General features: G+C 42.2%; 2 protein-coding genes across 2 annotated transcripts; both read left to right on the top strand.

Annotated features, from left to right (window-relative positions):
• Positions 1–8434: 8434 nt before the first annotated feature.
• LOC142185576 (olfactory receptor 8G1-like) lies at positions 8435–9400 on the top strand. Its single transcript, XM_075261004.1, has one exon. The coding sequence runs from the start codon at positions 8435–8437 to the stop codon at positions 9398–9400; it is 966 nt and encodes a 321-aa protein (XP_075117105.1).
• Positions 9401–15524: 6124 nt separating this feature from the next.
• LOC142185575 (olfactory receptor 2A12-like) lies at positions 15525–18775 on the top strand. The gene is made up of 2 exons (XM_075261003.1): positions 15525–15666; positions 17835–18775. Exons 1-2 carry the CDS (start codon positions 15525–15527, stop codon positions 18773–18775), a joined length of 1083 nt encoding a protein of 360 aa, XP_075117104.1.
• Positions 18776–20481: the final 1706 nt, after the last annotated feature.

The following is a 20481-nucleotide window of genomic DNA, read 5'->3' as shown; positions in this document are numbered from 1 at the left end:
TAGGCTGTAATTGCTAATTTTGGTGATTTTTTTCTGTAATATTTCTTGCTATTTTATTGTTATTCTTATGACAAATGTGGCAAACAAAGCTCAGCAAACCTGTAGCAAGGGATAGACGTGGGAACGAAACAGAAGCTGTTACGGAGTGTTTTTTCCAGGCGAGACGTTCAGACTGCTGCAATAGCGGAAGGTTTATCTCATCTCATATCTTTCCTTCTATTTCTACCTTTGCAACCATTTTCTTTATTGATTTAATGTATCTAAATTGAAACTGAAGCAACAGATCTTAATGTCAAATGTTCTATAATATATACAAAATGTGACTCGACCCCCGTTTAGGTCCATCCTACAACCAGATCTCCATCCTATTTGTCCACTACGTAATAATGTAATTTACATTTGATACATGATATCAGGCGAAGACATCCCTGACCTGCTCCGCTCTCCGCCCTGGTCCACCTATGTTTAAAGGAAGTAGCTGGCGAGGAACAGAACTGGTCATGTAGCGCAAAATGCCAAAGTTACATCACATTGTCACCCGTCTACACCAGAAAATGAACATATAGGGGCTGATAAATTGGATTTATTCCTTTGGTAATGTCTATGCAGAATTGATTTCTTTGGTGTAAAGTAACTCCACACTGACTCCTTTACCTCTTCAGCCCATCATCTAACCAGCTCTTTATCTCTCCACCAGACGCCATCACTAGGGTTGAGGCTTGAGATTTCTGGATCGTTTTCCAGCCGATCGCGATCATCAAATTTGCTCGATCGCTCAACCCTATTGGCCAGTAGCCAAGCATTGTGGGCACTAACGTGAGACCTCGATCCCAACTAAAAAGATCAGGATCGGAATTCCAATCACAATCGTGAAATTTACTCAATCAGCGATCAGAATACGATCTTTTTCGATCCTGATCGCTCAACCCTAGCCATCACTGGTGCAAAGTTATTAAGATTCTTTAGACCTTAGTTCTTGCTTTACAGCCCCACAATGAAACAGAAAATATTACCTGTATTACAAAATATAATTGCTTTCTTTCAAACACAGCGCCACACCTGTCCACATGGCACATTTGTTATTGAAGTTCAATACATTTACCTTATTAGAGCTCAGCTGAAATACCAGACACGACCCATGGATAGTTGTGGCACTGATTTTGAGACAAAGTAGTCAAATCCCATCAATATTTGCTTCAAATGATGATCCAGCCCCTATAGATATAGCCCTGATCTCAACATCATCCAGTCTGTCTGGGATCACATGAAGAGACAGACGGATTGGATGAAGCAACATTCACAGAAGATCTGGGCTTAGTTCTCCAAGATGGCGGCGGGAACAATCTCCCGGCCCAGTGCTGCCAAAAACTGTCTGCAAGACCGAGAAGAACTGATGGAAAGCAAAGGGCAAAGGCCACACCAAATATTGATGGGATTTTTAGGATTTGTGGTTATTTCAGCAAGGTGTTTATGGGCAATTATTATTGTGTTGCATCATGTCTCCTCAGCAGGCCATAAGATGGAAGCAAAAAATCAAACTTGGATGGATTTTTTCATCATGAAAGGTATTAGTGACTTGCCTCAGCTGCAGACTCCCATCTTCTTCTTGGTTTTGTCCATTTATCTCGCTATTCTTAGTGGAAATTCAGCCATTTTACTGCTAATCTGCAATGACCACCAACTGCAGACTCCGATGTATTACTTCTTGTCTCACCTTTCCATCATGGACATCTGTTATAGCACGGTCACCATGCATAAGACACTGGCCGTGTACATATCGGGGGATAGACGTGTCCCGTTCTCAGCCTGTATCGCACAGATGTATTTTTATGTAGCTCTTCTGTGCTGCGAGTTTGTGCTCTTGACTGCAATGAGTTATGATCGGTACGTTGCGGTGTGCAACCCTCTACGTTATGTCATGATCATGAATGGTAAAGTCTGTTCTTTGCTGACCTCAGTTTGTTGGGTCCTTGGTTTTTCCGAGGTTGCCCCATCCATCTATATTATTTACGAAATCCATTGCTTTAGATCCAATGAAATCGACCACTTCTTCTGTGATCTTCTGGTCATCATGAAGCTGTTTTGCTACAAGGCGTCCAAGATGGAGCACTTGATTTACATAGAGTCGATCTTCGTTGGTTTCTTGCCCTTCATGCTCACCTTGACTTCTTACTTCTTCATCATCAGGACCATTCTTCAGATCCACTCCAGCACTGGCAGACGTAAATCATTCTACACATGTTCTTCTCATATCGGTGTCGTTTCGCTCCTATATGTCTCCATATTCTGTGTTTATATGAGACCAACATCGTCATTCACTTTAGAGTCAGACAAGTTCTTTACTCTGTTCTATACGGCATTAACCCCTATGCTAAACCCTTTGATCTACAGCCTGAAAAACAAAGATGTGAAAATGGCCATCCAGCGCCTGATGAACAATAAAAAAATATGACTTTGATCTTGTGGACACTTTATTCTTCACATTAAACTGCTTAAAGTATTTGTCATTTGTTGCAGATGTTTCTAAGTTATATTTGCTTTATCATTCCAAGTATGTCTATTATAGGGGGACCCAAGAGTGGAGGAGAAAGCTTGGGTTGGCCATCCTCCTTCCAACTTGGACTATCCCATGCTCCATTCCAACTGGTGTCTCTATAGCTAATTGTCCTGAGTTGGTGGGACAACTTATAGTTCCTGGACCCAAGTGCAAAACCTGTAACCTCACCCAACCAACCATCTGTCATTCACAATATAAGACTGGTGTCTTCAAATGTGGTCAAGAAAGGTTGAAGAACTTCTATTGCTACACCATTAAAGCGACACCCCAAGACCTTATTGTCACTCTGTCATTCTTTCCACATGGGTTGAACAATCAGTTTATTCAGTAGGTGATGGGTTGGTGATGGTGATCACTTTTTGTTATGAAAAATGTTCTTCCTTCATAATTTTCAACACCTTGTGGTCTTAAACTAGTCTTCTTAGCCCATAAAGTTATGGCTATTTTCTGGAGTTTGAACGTCGGGGACCCACGCAGATCCCAAGTGTGAAGGGGCTGCAGCGCTGACTCAAACCTCTCTACAGTCTGGGAGGGTGGGTGGGTGAAAGCAGGCAAAAGAGAGTCTGTCACCAGGGTGAGACGTATTCATCCAACAATCACCTGAATATAACATCTTAGTCCCAAAGAAAATCCATGCCGCAGTTGCTGAGAGTCATTCATTTCACAATATGCAAATTCAGTAATCAGGCACCAAGGGCAGCTCCGATGGTCAAAACTGCTACGCCCCACACTGCTCTGATATACCCTCCTCTCTTCCTCCTTCTTTAAGTAACAGGGTCATGGCGCTAAGCTGATGCAGCATCAAAATCAGAAATAAGGATGGGGCTATAGAGAGAAGTAGAACTGTGGTAGAACTGTGGTAGAACGGGGGAAGGAGAGATTTTAATACTTACTAGGTCTTTTTAAAAAAAAATGTAACTTTATTGTTCAGTCCCCTTGAGTACTTTGAACAAAGGCAAAACTTAATAGAAATTTAGCCCTACTAAGCCTGGGAGCCTCTTAAACTTATAGCAAGCTAATGTTTGCAATCTTGCTTGCCCCTAAGGCTAAGGCCCCACAGGCTGGAAATACCGCTCTAAACCGCAGTGGGAACAACTGCGGCGTGAACGCATTGCAGTTCTTCCAACAGAAAGTTCACGGAGGTTTCCTCCACGGACTTTCTGTTACCATTATATCTACGGGAAAGCCTCCAGCATTTCCTTAGATATAATTAACATGCTGCAATTTCTAAAATCGCACCAGTTTTCGCAGGCGAATCGCTGTGTTTCCGGCCTTAACAGAAATTGGTCAGTCAGATGTAGTGGTTACATGTGCCCATGGCATCTGAGAGGTTAATTGTTTGCATTTGGATTTGATAATGGATATCTGCTATGGGAAACATACAATAAGTAAAAAAAAAAAAAAAAATCTATTCTAAGTTCTAAGATTTACTGAAAAATGTGCCAGATTTATCACAGTCACTGATGCTAGAAAATAGATTTGGCATATCTGTCTAGCCTTAGTTTAGTTAGCATACTTTGAACCAGAATTTTACAACACAATTTTGTCACAATTTTTGGAGCCTTGTGACACACTTAAGCCACACCCCTTTTCTTAGAAACCACAACCACACCCACTTGTCTTAGAAGTCAAAATTATTTAGTCTAAACTAGATGCACACAGATTATACCAGTGTCTCAGCAGGGATGTACGTCACTCCACTAAGTGTGTGGTGCTCTCAGCCAGGTTCCACCCCATAGTAATATCACACATAAGCTCAGCACTAGGATTGGACGATCTGGATTGGAAAAGATCAGATTCCGATCAGCGATTGAGTAAATTTCACGATCGGAATTCCGACCTGATCTTTTCCAGTGGGATCGAGATCAGAGGTTATCTCAAGATCGGCTCAACCCTAAAAGTGACTTTTCCCATAGAGAAGCACTGACTAGAGTTGAGTGATCGGGATTGGGAAAGATCGGATTCTGATCGGAGATCGAGCAAATTTCACGATCGAGATCGGCTTGAAAATGATCGGAAATCGTATTTTAAAATCGATCTTGTGTAGATAGATATTTAATTGTGAGATTTATCGATAGATAGGTAACCATCCAAATAAAAAAAGAAGTGTAATGGTTCAATCCATAAATTCAGACATTCACCAGACACTACAAATAAACAATGAATACGGATTGCGTCTTATTAGATGTATGAACAAAGTATCCATAAAAGTGTGACAAAATATTAGACAATGAGGTAGGAGTTATATGCAATGAAACTGCTGAATTACATAGTTGATTGTGGATACAAGCAGGACATCTGGTGATCTATATGGAATATATTCTTGGTGGAGTAAAAAGTCTACTGGTCAAGACAAGAAAAGTATAAAATCAAGGCCAAGGCGTTGCCGGACTACAACATAATTATAATCCAGTTACAGAATCATGATGTAAACTGGAACCAGGAATGAGCCAGATCGGTAAACCATCTGCTGGAATCAAGGAAGTGAAAAGCCGCGGGTCGAGCTGAGTAATGGACGTCTAATGGTCTTCTGCCTGTCTGCGGGGAAACCAGACCGGTTATCCTTATTTCCCCAAGGACAGGCAGAAGACGCACACGGACAGTAGATTTCCGTCTCTTGTCCAGGTTTGCGGGGCAGAAGATGGAAAGCAGCCAGATTGGCTAATCCGGAGACCGGGCGCAGATGTGAACCCAACCTTACCCTGTTTCAAACAACCACAGAACTCATTAAGACTGATATTGGATCCAACATTAAGATGATTTCTACATACACCAAAACAAGGCGTTTTACTTGTCTCAGTTGCCTTCAGTGCAATAACGTACTGAAAGGGGACTGTGCGTGCCATCCTCTAAGCGACACTGGATTTCCATCGGAGAGTATTATACTTGTGATATATAACTTCTTGTATATTTCATTAAATGTCCATGCGGTCTCGTCTATCTTGGTAAAATGACCCAACATATCGCAAATTGAACAGTGACTGCAAGAAACTCCCATTGCCCTTACACTTCCATTGTTATGATGTCTTAATAGAGAGTCACATTCGATCTACCGGGGTCAAGTCAAAACTAGGGTTGAGCAATCGGGATCGGAAAAGATCGGATTCCGATCGGCGATCGAGTAAATTTTACGATCCCGATCTTTTCCAGTGGGATCGAGGTCGGAGGTTATCTCAAGATCGGCTCAACCCTAAAAGTGACTTTTCCCATAGAGAAGCCTTGACTTGGGTTGAGCGATCGGGATTGGAAAAGATCGGATTCCAATTGGCGATTGAGCAAATTTCATGATCGCGATAGAAATTATCGGAAATCGGATTTTAAAATCGATCCTGAAATCTCAACCCTAGCCAAAACCACAATAGTAAATTTGGGCCAAAACGCAGAATTTTTAGAACACTAAAGTTAACATTAAAGATAGTTTAACCCCATTAAATATATTTCACCTTATACTTTAGAATTTTGTGTGTTATATTTTAAGTTTTCCTACAATTTTGCCTATAACTTTCCAGTTTTCCTCTGACAATACCGTACCTTCAGAGTCCACATGGAGCAGATCTCCAGAGTTATAAAAACCTATAAAAATCTAATTTTATTCTATGCATAACATTAGGCCAAAAATACGGCGCTGTGATCAGGTGTTTTCCATGGAGAGAGTCTTCTTTCCAGCTCTTCAAGTGGTTTTGTACATTGTATAATTTTGTATGAAGATTTTTTTTACATTATTCTGTTCTATTAACCAACAGTGTGCCAACTTTTTATTATTTTTGGTTTTTCGTAATCTGGATTTTTATCTTTCTGGAAGAAAATGGAATTTCCAGTTAAAAAAAATTGTACCACAGATTACCCGTCTCAAAGTATTTTCTGATATTTAGGTATTTTTAAATGTTTTTATTTATTCTGCCGTCTTGTATTCACGTATTTTTTTAAGAGGTGAGATTATTTTTAAATGTTTTTAATAAAATTTTAAAATAAAAGCCCGATACACAGAAGACGGCTGGAAACACATTGCAAAGAAAAGTTCAGTATTTCTCGATAACTATAGATATATATTTGATAGTGAATTTATAAAACTTTATTATAAAAGACAATCGCATACAATGATAATAAGTAACAGAATCATTTGATAAATTGTATCTATAAAAGATGTTGCACTAAGAGTTTCAATTTTACAATTCGTTTTGAATTTTTTTTAAATTTGTGATTTTTGTTTTTATTGTTCTCTTTGAAAAACCTTTTTATCTTTAAAACTCTCTTACATTTTACTTTTCTCAGGTCTTATGTCTAAATTTCAAGTTGTATAAGCTATAATGTCAGCTATAACAGTAAATTTCATTTTACTTCCCGAGTTTTGCAGATTTGTAACCAGTCATGGATCATTTAAATTTAACACTTTTCTGCCATAGCCATTTTTTCATTTTTGTTTTTTTTTCTCTTTACCAAGCAAAAGCCATAACCATTTGTCTGCGGGACAGATAGTACTTCATCCTGGTGTTATTTCATATTCAATATCATGTATTGTGAAGCTGCAAAAAATATTCAGAATCGATCGAGTAAATTTCACGATCGCGATCGGAATGCCGATCCCGATCTTTTCCAGCGGGATCAAGGTCAGAAGTTATCTCTAGTTCGGCTCAACCCTAAAAGTGACTTTTCCCATAGAGAAGCATTGATTAGGGTTGAGGATCAGGATCGGAAAAGATCAGATTCCGATCAGTGATCGAGCAAATTTCACGATCAGGATCGACTGGAAAATGATCGGAAATCGGATTTTAAAATCGATCTTGAAATCTCAACACTAATGTCCACTATTCATCCAAAGTGAAATGTTACCTATCTTCTGGGGGTCGCTACCATTACAGTAATACCAAACGTATGTAGTCGTTTATTAGAGATGAGTGAGTAGTATTCGATCGAGTAGGTATTCGAAATATTCATACTCGTTCAAATACTACTCTATTCGCAGTAAAGATTTGATTCAGAACCAGCATTGATTGGCTGAATGCTATACAGTGTATACCATTCGGCAAATCAGCGCTGGTTCTGCAGCAGGCTCATCTTTGCTAGTCGGGAGAGCTGGCAGCTTGCTGTTATGCGGGAGCTGACGTTTTCTCATAGGAATGCATTGACCAGCATTGATTGGTTGAATGCTATACAGTGTACAGAATTCGGCCAATCAACGCTGGTTCTGCCGGAGGCTCGTCTGTGAGGAGGCGGAGTCTAAGATCGGACCACAATGGAGACTGCTGTGGTCCAATCTTAGACTACGCCTCCTCACAGAGGAGCCTCCGGCAGAACCAGTGTTGATTGGCCGAATGCTGTACACTGTATAGCATTCAGCCTATCAACGCTGGTTCTGCACGACGAGTAAGTCCCATAGACTATAATGGGATTCGATATTTGATCGAGTAGTCGAATATTGAGGCTCTACTCGAAACGAATCTTGAATATTTCACTACTCGCTCATCTCTATTGTTTATGTTACTCCTTAATGAAAATCCGAAACTTTGAAAAAGAAATTCCTGGGCTTAGTCAGGGTAACTTTATTATATTCCTGTATATATGAGGCTACGCTAAGCACCATTTCTTCGGGGCCAGTTCTACTTTTTATTGATACCATTGTGGCACGTTTTATGACATATTTTATTCGAAATTTATCTTTGATTATTTATTTTTTTATTTTTGTTTTAGGAAACGGGAAGTGTTTTGAAATTTATTTTTCTTTATTTTGTAATTTAAAAAAACCCAAACACTTCATTGAATAGGGGAGCCCTAATGCCATCTATCCCTTCCCCTAGGCAAAATAATGACTTGCTGTCCTGATGAACTTTAAACTTCAATATCATTACGTTTCCTTTCAGAGTAAACCAGTAGACAAAGATGGACAAGAACAATCAGAACGTTACAGACTTTATTATTACAGGGATTTCGGAACTTCCTGAACTCCAAGCTCCAGTCTTCCTCCTCGTCTTGCTCCTTTATCTCTGCACTCTTGTTGGTAACATGACCATCTTGATCTTGGTCTGTCTAGAGCGTAAATTACACACGCCAATGTATTTCTTCTTGGGCAACTTGTCCATCCTAGACATGTCCTCTACAACCGTGACCCTTCATAAGACCCTTACGTCCTTTGTTACTAAAGTAAAGCTTGTATCTTTTGTGGAATGTATGGCCCACGCCTACTTCTTCATGGCCTTGGAATGCACAGAACTCTTGATCCTAGCTGCCATGAGTTACGATCGCTACGTGGCCGTTTGCAACCCCTTACATTACCACATGATCATGAGTTATCGAATATGTATCCTATTGGCCGCTGTGTGCTGGGTGTCAGGATTTGTCGAAGTTATTCCCCATACTTGTATATTAGCTAATTTCACTTGTTACACCTCAAATACTATCAACCACTTCTTCTGCGATGTCCTACCACTCATGAAAATTTCCTGTAGTGATGTCTCATTGCTGAAGCTCTGGATTGCCACAGAAGGAGTCTTTGTTTCAGGACTAATCCCCTTATCTATGACTGTTATCCCTTATATCTTCATAATACTTGCCATACTGAAAATCAGGACCAGTATTGGACGGCGTAAGGCTTTCTACACATGTTCCTCACACCTCACCATTGTGACTCTTCTCTACGTGACACTGTATTGCTTATATCTATCCCCGGCCTCTGAGAACTCCTTAGATTCTCACAAACTGTTTTCCCTCTTTAACACAGCCGCCGTTCCGTTACTGAATCCTCTCATTTACAGCCTCAAAAACAAGGAGGTGATCTCGGCAACTAAGAAGTTGTTGAATTTAGTTTGTGCCAAACAATCCATGAACTTCAATGTGTCAAAGTATTGAAATCAATGTCATGTCAATGAAAACCAGCCCCTGCCCTGATCCCTCTGAGTTTGGTAATCCTCATTGGGACCCGCCTGAAAGGAATGCCAAATGCATTGCCGAGCGGTGTGCAGTGAAAGATCACGGACCCCACAAACTATAATAGGGTCCATGTCCTCTCCGTGCGGTGTCCGCACGGAACATGCAGACAGAAAAGTACTTTGTGATCTACTTTCCTGTCCAGATGATTTGTGCAGGCAGTGTGCAGAAAGCACACGGACCCCATTATAGTCTATGGGGTCCGTGTGCTTTCACTGCACACCGCTTGCCAATACGTTCAGTAGTCCATTCGGGGAGGTCCCCAAGTGGACTACCCAAACCGATTACCAACTGCAGATGTGAACGAGGGGTCAGGGCAGGGGCTGGTTTTCAATTGCATGACATTGACACTACGATCGCTCTGCCCCTTCCCTCTTTCCATGATCTCACAGATAACCCGTGTGGTGAAGGGCTGGCTGACTATAGTATAGGGGCCAGGCTCCAATTCTGATTATGTGACCCAGCAGTCGAAACCAGTCTGGACACCCCCCCCCCCCCCCCCCCCCCACCCCCACCCCCCACCAGGTCCATCATCAAGAATCCCCCTGTTGAATTGAGGTGCTTTTAACTCCCAATCCCTTCAAGGTCCCCTTCAATGGACAATTCCTTCAAGGTCAGGGCTACACTGTGACATTTTGTAGCGTTACTGTTGCGTGACAGCTGCAGCCACTACATTGCATACAAGTCATTGACACTTTAGCTGTACCTGAATAGTTAAACCCAATTTTGTAGCACTTGTTGCAATTGTTTTTCACTCCCTGCGCCTTCCATGGCTTCTTTTTCACTTCACTATACAATGGCTTGGTTTTTACAGGACATATTGTAATTCCTAATGGCACAATCTAATATTCCATACGATGTACTGCAAACCAGGTGGAATTGAAAAAAACTCAGGTGTGCCATTTTCTTATGGGCCTTCACAACATCCACTGTGCGGTATAAATGACAAGTTACTTTTGTTTTGTGGCTCAGTCCGACCATCGTGATACCAAATCGATGCCGCCATATTCTGACACCCGTAGCTTTTTTATATTTCCATTTACATTGCTGTGTAAGACATCCATTTATGCAGTGCAAGTTGATATTTTCTTTGATACCATTTTGGGGAACGCCTGATATTTTGATGACTTTTTATAACCATTGGGGGGACCTGCAAAAAAAAATGTTGGTTTCAGAGTTTTGATTGTTTTTCCGGTCCCAGCATTTACTGTGCGGAATAAATATTTTTCACATTTTGATAGTCTGAGTATTTTGTGATATGTATCTCCACGTGTTTTTAAAGGGATTCTACCATTAGAATTTTTTTTCTCCCTAACACGTTGGAATAGCCTTAAGAAAGGCTATTCTTCTCCTACATTTACTATATGGTATTGTAAGCGGCCATTTTCTTGTGGTTGGCGGACATGCGCAATTGGCTTTGCCCTAGGCCCGAGGCCTAGAAGTTTGAAGCCAACCCCCGGAAAAAGACTCGATGAAGATCTCGTTCCTGAAGAAGATGGAGGCGGCGCTGGAGAGTTGTCTTGCAGCAATGGGGACACCCCCAGTGCTGTTTGAGTGCTGGGGCCCGCCCCCAGTGCTGCTAGAGAACTAATTTGCATACTGTCAGAAAACGGAATTTTAACCGAGCGGCGGCGTGGAGAAGACATCTAAAAGTAGGAGAAGAATAGCCTTTCTTAAAGGGATTCTACCATTAAAACCTTTTTTTTGTGGATAAGACGTCGGAGTAGCCTTTAGAAAGGCTATTCGTCTCTTACCTTTAGATGTGATCTCCACCACGCCGTTCCTTAGAAATACCGGTTTTTACTGGTATGCACATTAGTTCTCTCGCAGTGATGGGGGCGGGCCCACTGCTGCTCGAGAACACAATCCTGCGACACCTCTATCTTCGGCTGGATCCTCCCCTTCTCTGTCGTCTTCCTCCTGCGTCACCTCCGACGCCTGTGCAGTTGGCTCTGCCAGTGAGACACTAGTAGAGCCGACTGCGCATGCCGGCTGGTGGCCATTTTTTGGAGGCCGCTCTTGTTCTTTTAGTTCAATGCAGGAGCGGCCTCCCAAAAATGGCCGCCGGCCGTCATTCGCACTCGGCTCTGCTGGTGTCTCACTGGCAGAGCCAACTGCGCAGGCATCGGAGGTGACGCAGGAGGAAGATGACAGAGAAGGGGAGGATCCAGCCGAAGATGGAAGCATCGCAGGATCGTGTTCTCGAGCTGCAGTGGGGACGCCCCATTGCATTTTCGGCGCTGGGGCCCACCCCCATTGCTGCGAGAGAACTAATTTGCATACCGGTAAAAACCGATATTTCTAAGGAACGGCGCAGCGGAGATCACATCTAAAGGTAAGAGACGAATAGCCTTTCTAAAGGCTATTCCGACGTCTTAGACAGATGGACTCCATATACTACAATGAGGAATGCTGAGTTTCAGACTGAAGGTTGTGGAAATTGTGTCATTTTTTTTTTTTACTAGGTAGATTGTTGTTGTTATAGAGATACAACTATACCTTGCAATGTATTAAAATTGCAATGTACCGTATCAGTGATCAGACCCCCAGGGGTTCAAGACCACTAGGGGGTCTAAAATAAGAGTGAAAAAACAATATAAAAAACAAACACCCCTCTCCCTAGATATGTATATAAATAAATAAAGAATAAAACACAATAAGTAAAATATTTTTCCCACACGGGCTTATCTCTTGAAGTCTCCCAGGCCTATCTCTCATTAGTTTCTATTGCAGACTGCTATGTGCAGCCTTAATAGAACTAAATGGTACAACTAAAAAGTTCACCTGACCCTACAAAAAACACACCCTATGTATCCCCATACACAGACGTATAAAAAAGTTACGGGTGTCAGAATATGGCAACTTTTAAAAAAAATTTTTTGCAAAGTTTTAGTTTTTTGTTAAAGGGTTAACATGTAAATAAAACCATATAAATTTGGTATCCTTGGAATTGTACCGAAACACAGAATACAGGGGACAGGTCAATTTGGCTGCAAAAAGTCAATGTCGTAAAAACGAAGCCCGTAAGAAAGTCGCACAAATGCACTTTTTCTCCAATTCCCCCATTTTGATTTTTTTCCAGCTTCCCAGTACATTGTACAGAATAAATAATGGCGGCATCATGAAGAAAAATTTATTCCGCAAGCATTAAAGGGATTCTACCACTAAACCAATGTTTTTTCTAATTACCAGGTCGGAATAGCCTTAAGAAAGGCTATTCGTCTCTTACCTTTAGACGTGGTCTCTGCCGCTCCGTTCCTTAGAAATACCGGTTTTAACCGGTATGCAAATGAGTTCTCCGCAGCAATGAGGGCGGGCCTCAGCGCTCAAACAGCAATGAGGGCGTCCCGACTGCTGCCAGAGACTTCTCTCCAGCGAAGCCTCCATCTTCAACAGCAACCGCGTCTTCTTCCGGCTGGGGTCACACTCCGCTCAGTACGCTCCTGTAGTTCCTGCAGTTCTACAGAGAACTACAGGAGCGTACTGCACATGCGTGCCAGAGCTCAGAACGCAGTATGCTCCTGTAGTTCTACGGAGAACTACAGGAGCGCACTGCACATGCGCGCAAGAGCGGAGTGTGACCCCAGCCGGAAGAAGACGCGGTTGCTGTTGAAGATGGAGGTGTCACTGGACAGAGATCTTTGGCAGTAGTGGGGATGCTCTCATCGCCGTTTGAGCACTGGGGCCCGCCCCCATTGCTGTGAGAGAACTTATTTGCATACCGGTTAAAACCGGTATTTCTAAGGAACGGCGCCGCAGAGACCACGTCTAAAGGTAAGAGACGAATAGCCTTTCTAAAGGCTGTTCTGACGTCTAACGCACACAAAAAAAAAAAAAAAAAAACGATTTAGTGGTGGAATCCCTTTAAACTATCCTATGGCTCTGTGAATGGAAGAATAAAAAAAGTGATGGGGTTTGGGAGGCGAGGAGTCAAAAACGAAAATCGAAAAATGGTTGCTGAGCAAAAGGATCAAGTGGCTACAAATACAGAGATGGTGGATGTATAGTGTATATGTTGCAATCATCCATAGTTCCATGGCGGGAAGGGGTTAAAGGAAATAAAACATTAAAAAAAACTATATAGATTTATGTTTATGTATCATATCAAACCAAAGAATACAGGTGACGTCATTTCGGCAGCACAGCGGATACTGTAAAAAACAAAGCCCATAAGAAAGTCGCGCAAACAGAGTTTTTCTCTAATTCCAGCCTATTCGTAATTTTTTTCCAGCTTCCCAGAGCATTGCACAGAATACAAAATGGTAGAATTATGAAGCACAATTTGTCCCGCATAAACGAAGCCCATACAGCTCTATGAACGGAAAAATACAAAAAGTTATGGTTTATGGAAGGTAAAAAATTTAAATGGAAAAATGGTTCATGTATATTGTGCATGTTGCAGTCGGTCATTGTTCCATTGTTAAGAATCAGCGCTGAAAAAAGACTCCCATTGACTTCAACGGGTTCTGTTTTCTGCACGGAACCCATTAAAATCAATGGGAGGTTTTTTCCCATTGATTTCAATAGGATCCGCGTGGAAAACGGAACCCATTGAAGTCAATGGGAGTCTCCAAGACTTTTCTCGAGCTGCACCAGTGCTCTCGAATGCTTTATCCAGGACAATCCAACTATTCCCCAACTACAGGAGCTTCAAACATGTCCTAAAATCACATCTGTTTGGTCAGGGTTATCATGTGACTTGATCACCGTGTAGAGCGGAGGTGAAAATCAATAACACCTTTTATCTTTCATCTTCTGTTCCTCAGATCCTGTCCTCTCCATCTAGAAGTTACATTGTACTCGCTGCATTTAGTATCTGTTTATTCACAGATACCCGGCTGGTGACGGCTCAGACAGCTTCAGTTACACAACATTTTCTATTAAAAGATGGCTGGACCATTGTAGCAAACAAGCCCCCTGACTAGGGTTGAGCCGATTTTGAGATTTCAGGATCAATTTTAAAACACGATCATTTTCTAAGCCGATCCTGATCGTGAAATTTGCTCGATCGGCGATCGTAATTCGATCTTTTCCCATCCCGATCTTGAGCCGATCTTGAGATAACTTCTGACCTCGATTCCGCTGGAAATATTGGGATCGGAATTCCGATTGCAATCGTGAAATTTACTCAATCGCCGATCGGAATACGATCTTTTCCCATCCCGATCGCTCAACCCTACCTCTGACCTCTTGTGTTCCCCTACCTACTCATAGAATGTAAACTCTTGCGAGCAGGACCCTCACTCCTATTGTGTGATATGTTTATTTCTTTGTCAAATTGTAATGTCTCATATTGTCTGTTCATGTGTCGTTTGATTTGTAATAAAGTTATTATTATTATTGTCTTGGAAAACCCCTTTAAGAGGAGACCATAGAAGATATTATCAACTTTGAAGGTGCAGCTTTTGTGATAATACACAATAACATCATTTTCGGATGATGCTACCCGCCCAGGGCTTTGGCCTCCTGAGTCCTTGCACCCATTGAGAGGTTTCTCTAAACCTGCCCTGCTATAATAAATAATGGTGCAGGATGATAGCGCGGATCCTATCACTGGCAGAGCAGGTAACACCTTCATCTCCTGTGACACATTGTTAGGTAAATAGAAGTGTACTATTATAGTATGTCGTAGTTGATATGTTTTGTGAATATCCAGTTGTTACTGTATGAGCGCTGCCTAAACATTTCAGTTTTATGATTTATTTTGACTTTATGCCTATTTAATATCTGTACAGAGATTGATAGGAATCTATAATCCTGCAGTGAACGTGTACAAGGTATATGTGGAAAGTGGCGAGAATATAAACACAAGATATGGAAAGATTCACCTCCCTTCTGTGCGTCCGACCTGCTCCTGGTTATGATTCAAAATACTGACCTAACTACTGATACAAGAAAGCAACTTAGTACATTAGATATAGTATAACCTATTATATACAGTCCTCGGCAAGGGAAGGGCTGAGAGCTGAGGATGTGCCGTGCCAGGAGACTGACATCATGGACACCGAAGTTCCATTGTCTTCTTCAGGCTTTCGGAGACAGGAACATGGACGAGGTTCTCCACGCCACCCGAACCTCCTCCTCTTCAGAATGCAGATCAGAAGCAATGTCAGGAAATGTTCCACTGACAGAGGCTCGGAACAAACTTCTAGTGAATGTAAGCATGCCTGGGAGCACGTCTATCCTGGGTAATAATATAAGGGCAGACCGGAGGGGCCTTGTGGGCTTTTTTCGCCACCAATCTATGATGGAGAACTCTTTCTGTTTCTCTCCTCTGTCAGGCAGCCGGTGAACGTTGCATCCCTGACAGGCTCATGTTACAGGGCGCAGCATTGTACACCACTGTAGGAGACAATGGAAGGTTTCGAGACCTGATCTCCAACCACGCGACGCACATGCTATAGCAGCTGGAGGGCAGTCATACACTGTCACTATACCACATCACAATGAAAAGAAAGGTTGGATAGCCAGCAACTCGCCCCACGTTCAAAATCTGAGGCCCCACATTATGGAAACACAGCTTTTTTTTTGCATCTTTTTTTTAACTAAAGCCAGGAGTGGCTTCATCAGAAGGTAGAAGTATAACTATATTGTATATATCTCCTATTGCTTTTTGTAGTCATTCCTGTCTTTGGCTCAGAAACACGTAGCAAAATCTGCAACAAAAAAACTGCATTTCCACAACGTGGGGCCTCAGACTAAAAGAGAAATGCTGCTCCGAGCCCCCCAGTGGAGAGAAGCTGCAGCCCCTCCAAGCTGGTCTCTATCCCCATGACCTGTAAGGAGAGGAGGAAGAAGAAAGACACTGGTCTCCTACTCAAATAAGCTTATTTTGTGATCCAATCCCTTTAAAGGGACTTAAACATTTTCAGCCTATGTATCTATCTGTGCATATTATTATGCTATATGTGTAAGCTGTTTGGCGGTGTGTATGGTGCATGTAGTTAGAATGTGGATGTGATTGCACACCCATACTGCCCAACCGTCCCGATTTCTGCGGGACACTCACGCTTTCCTGCCCCTGTCCCGCTCAGCTCCCTACATGTCCCGCTATGTCCTTTTAATGATTTACTGATCAATCACTCCTCTGATCACCGCCTGCTCTTATAACAGATAGGAGGCTGTGGTGATCGGAGGAACACTCGACTATGGAAGGCATGGAGTGAAAAAATTCTGCGGCAGGAAGGTAGGCAATTTTTGGTGACACGTTCCATTCAGGCTGAGGCCCCACGGTGCGGAAATGCAGCTTTGTTTGTTGCAGATTTTGATGCGTCCTTTGAGCCAAAGCCAGGAGTGGATTGAGCAGAAGGGAGAAGTAGAAGAGATTCCTATCTATTTCCCATTCCTTTGGTAGCCATTCTTGGCTTTAGGTCGAAAAAACGCAGCAAAATCTGCAACAAAAAAAGCTGCATTTCTGAAACGTGGAGCCTCAGCCTTAGGCCAAAACTGCACGGATCGGAAACGATGTGATTTACCCACAGCAGAAACGCTGCAGGAAAAATCGCGGCGTTTTACAGTAACTTCAAAGGGGTTGCGCACCTTGTGGTAAAAATCATAGCACAAACACGTCATGATTTCCAAATATGGCGTGGTTTTTGAAATTGCAGCATGTCAACTATATCTACGGAAACACCCAGCGGTTTTCCCATAGATATAATTGAAACAGAAAGTGGAGGGGGAAAACTCTGTGAACTTTCTGAAAGAATTGTAATGCGTTCCATCGAAGTTTATCTCACAATGCTTTATGGCTGCGGGTTGTCCCACGGATCCTTAGCCTCAAGGTGATTTTTGGCCATGTCTTTAAGGGGTTGTATAGCTTACCTGACCTCTCACTCAGCACGGCCAGTGTGTTTGTATGGTAAAACTAATGTCGGATTCCTTTTAATTGGTTCTACACTCAACATTTTTGGTGTAATTCTACATTGCGTTTTTTTTACCCCTTTAGCCCCCATCGAGACCCACTCCAAAGACATCTGGACTTTTTAATATCCCCCAAGTCTAAGCCTTAGGCCGGTTGCAGATGACTGTGTACATGTTCTGTGTGCTAGCCGTGTTTCAGGGATAACACACTGACCCATTCATTTCAATGGTCCCGTGAATTTCATGGTCCCGTGTGCGGACTGTCAGTCCAGGCCCAGGACACTATTTCTGTCTTATTTTGCAGCCCTACCACGCCAACCCTAATCTTATGGTTAAACCGAGCTATAGAAGACCTCTACTGCAGATATCTAGAAGGTTACGGCGTTTCTGCATTGAGCACATTCTTTTCTTATAGGCTTTGTGGTTGCTGCTGTATTTGTAAGGTGGGAATGGGCACTCAATTTTTCTATCATTCCTACATTTTTTTCATCAGCAGGCCATACGGTGGAGGAGATGAACCAATCTTGGGTGGACTTTTTCATCATAAAAGGTATTAGTGACGTACCTCACCTGCAGGCTTTCATCTTCAGCTTGGTTTTGGTTATTTATCTCGCTATTCTTAGTGGAAATTCAGCCATTTTACTGCTAATCTGCAATGACCACCAATTGCACACGCCGATGTATTACTTCTTATCCCACCTCTCTGTCATCGACATCTGCTACAGCACGGTCACCATGCATAAGACACTGGCTGTTTACGTAACAGGAGATAAAAGTGTTTCGCTCCCAGCCTGTATCGCACAGATGTATTTTTACGTATCTTTTATTTGCTGTGAGTTTGCCATCTTGACTGCAATGAGTTATGATCGGTACGTTGCGGTGTGCAACCCTCTACATTATATTATGGTCATGAATAGTAAAGTCTGTTCTTTGCTGAGTTCAGTTTGTTGGATCCTTGGTTTTTGTGAGGTTGTCCCAGCGGTCTTCATTATCTACGATATCCATTGCTTTAAATCGAACGAAATCGACCACTTCTTCTGTGATCTTCTGGCCATCATGAAGTTGTTCTGCTCTGACGCCTCCAAAATGGAGCACTTAATGTACGTGGAGTCGACCTTCAGTTGCATCTTGCCCTTCATGCTCACCTTGACTTCTTACGTCTTCATCATCAGGACCGCTCTCCAGATCAGCACCGGCAGACGTAAAACCTTCTATACATGTTCTTCTCATATCACAGTTGTTTCTTTCCTTTATGTGACCATATTATCTGTTTACCTCCGTCCTACCGCATCGTTCAGTCTAAAGTCGGAAAAATTCTTTACGCTGTTTTATACCGCGCTAACACCATTGTTAAATCCGTTAATCTACAGCCTAAAAAACAATGAGGTGAAAATGGCTTTTAAGCGGCTGATCAAGAGGAACAAAGTATTACCGTGATCTCGGAGCAATTTTCAGGTTCACATTAGGGCTTGGTACACGGTGTGTCTTCTCTACATGTGCTATATGTTAATTGCCAGGACACACGTGTACTAGGGTTGAGCCGATCTTGAGATTTCTGGATCGATTTTAAAATCCGATTTCCGATCATTTTTTCAGCCGATCTCGATCTTTATTTGCTCGATCACCGATCGGGATCCAGTCTTTCCCGATCGCTCAACCCTAGTCAATGCTTCTCTATGGGAAAAGTCACTTTTAGGGTTGAGCCGATCTTGAGATTTCAAAATCCAATTTCAGATCATTTTCCTTTGATCGTGAAATTTGCTCGATCGCCATCTGATCTTTTCCGATCCCGATCGCTCAACCCTAACGTGTACTTCGCAATAGTAACGTGGCAGATAGAGGCGCCAGCTGACAATTAGCAGTGAACACACACTCCTGATAATTAAATCTATAACCAATTAAAGGGACACTCCAATGATTCTTCTCTTGAGTCATTATATTGGCTGATATGACTGTCCTCTCCATAGTAATAATTATCCTTCCTTTACTACAATAAGTCACATGATCACATTGTGACTGTCTTTCTTCTAGCATGGATTACTAGGTAAACAGAAATTCTCTTTCGACTTCCACCAGATACTATTTGGAGCTTTCAAATGACTTAAGATTCAATAAAGCTTTCCCCTCCCCAGTTCTTCTGTTCGACCTCTTCTGTGAAAATTACTCCCTACTTCTCCTCTGCACCTCACATAATCAGCTCCCTATAGACACCCTTTATTTATGTGGTGATATCACCTTTGCAGTATAAGGTAGGTACATAGTATTATGTGCACTGCAGTGTTCTGGAGAGGTGGATACAAATATTAGACAAGGGTACAGGTACGAGACAAAGGTACAGGAACTAGACGAGGGTATAGAAACTAGACAAGGGTACAGGTATGAGACAAAGGTACAGGTACTAGACAAGGGTAGAGAAACTAGACAAAGGTACAGGAACTAGACGAGGGTATAGAAACTAGACAAGGGTACAGGTATGAGACAAGGGTACAGGTACGAGACAAGGGTACAGGTAGGAGACAAGGGTACAGGTAGGAGACAAGGGTACAGGTAGGAGACAAGGGTACAGGTACTAGACGAGGGTACAGAAACTAGACAAGGGTACAGGTACTAGACGAGGGTACAGAAACTAGACGAGGGTACAGAAACTAGACGAGGGTACAGAAACTAGACGAGGGTACAGAAACTAGACGAGGGTACAGAAACTAGACAAGGGTACAGGTACGAGACAAGGGTACAGAAACTAGACAAGGGAGGGACCACACGGTGGCTCAGTGGTTAGCACTGCAGCCTTGCAGCGCTGGAGTTCTCGGTTCGAATCCAACCAAGGGCAAAAAACCATCTGCAAGTAGTTTGTATGTTCTCCCCGTTTGCATAAATTTCTATCCCATACTCCAAAAACATAATGCTAGAGAAAAATGTACATTGTGAACCCTATATAGGTCTCACAATCTAAAAAAAAAACTAGAGAAGGGTACAGAAACTATACAAGGGTAGAGCATATTTGGAATTTACTTTGATGACTACCTTGTCACACTAGAGTGACACTTTATTTTCATTGAAAAGCACAGCTTGGTGTTTTCAGTGTTATTAATCGATCATAGTTTCCAATTGTTTTTTTTAATGTAGATTGTGAGCCCCATATA

The sequence above is a fragment of the Leptodactylus fuscus genome, chromosome 11 (assembly GCF_031893055.1).
Source record: "Leptodactylus fuscus isolate aLepFus1 chromosome 11, aLepFus1.hap2, whole genome shotgun sequence".
In the NCBI taxonomy this organism is placed as follows: Eukaryota; Metazoa; Chordata; class Amphibia; order Anura; family Leptodactylidae; genus Leptodactylus; species Leptodactylus fuscus.
This window is presented reverse-complemented; position numbering and strand designations above follow the sequence as displayed.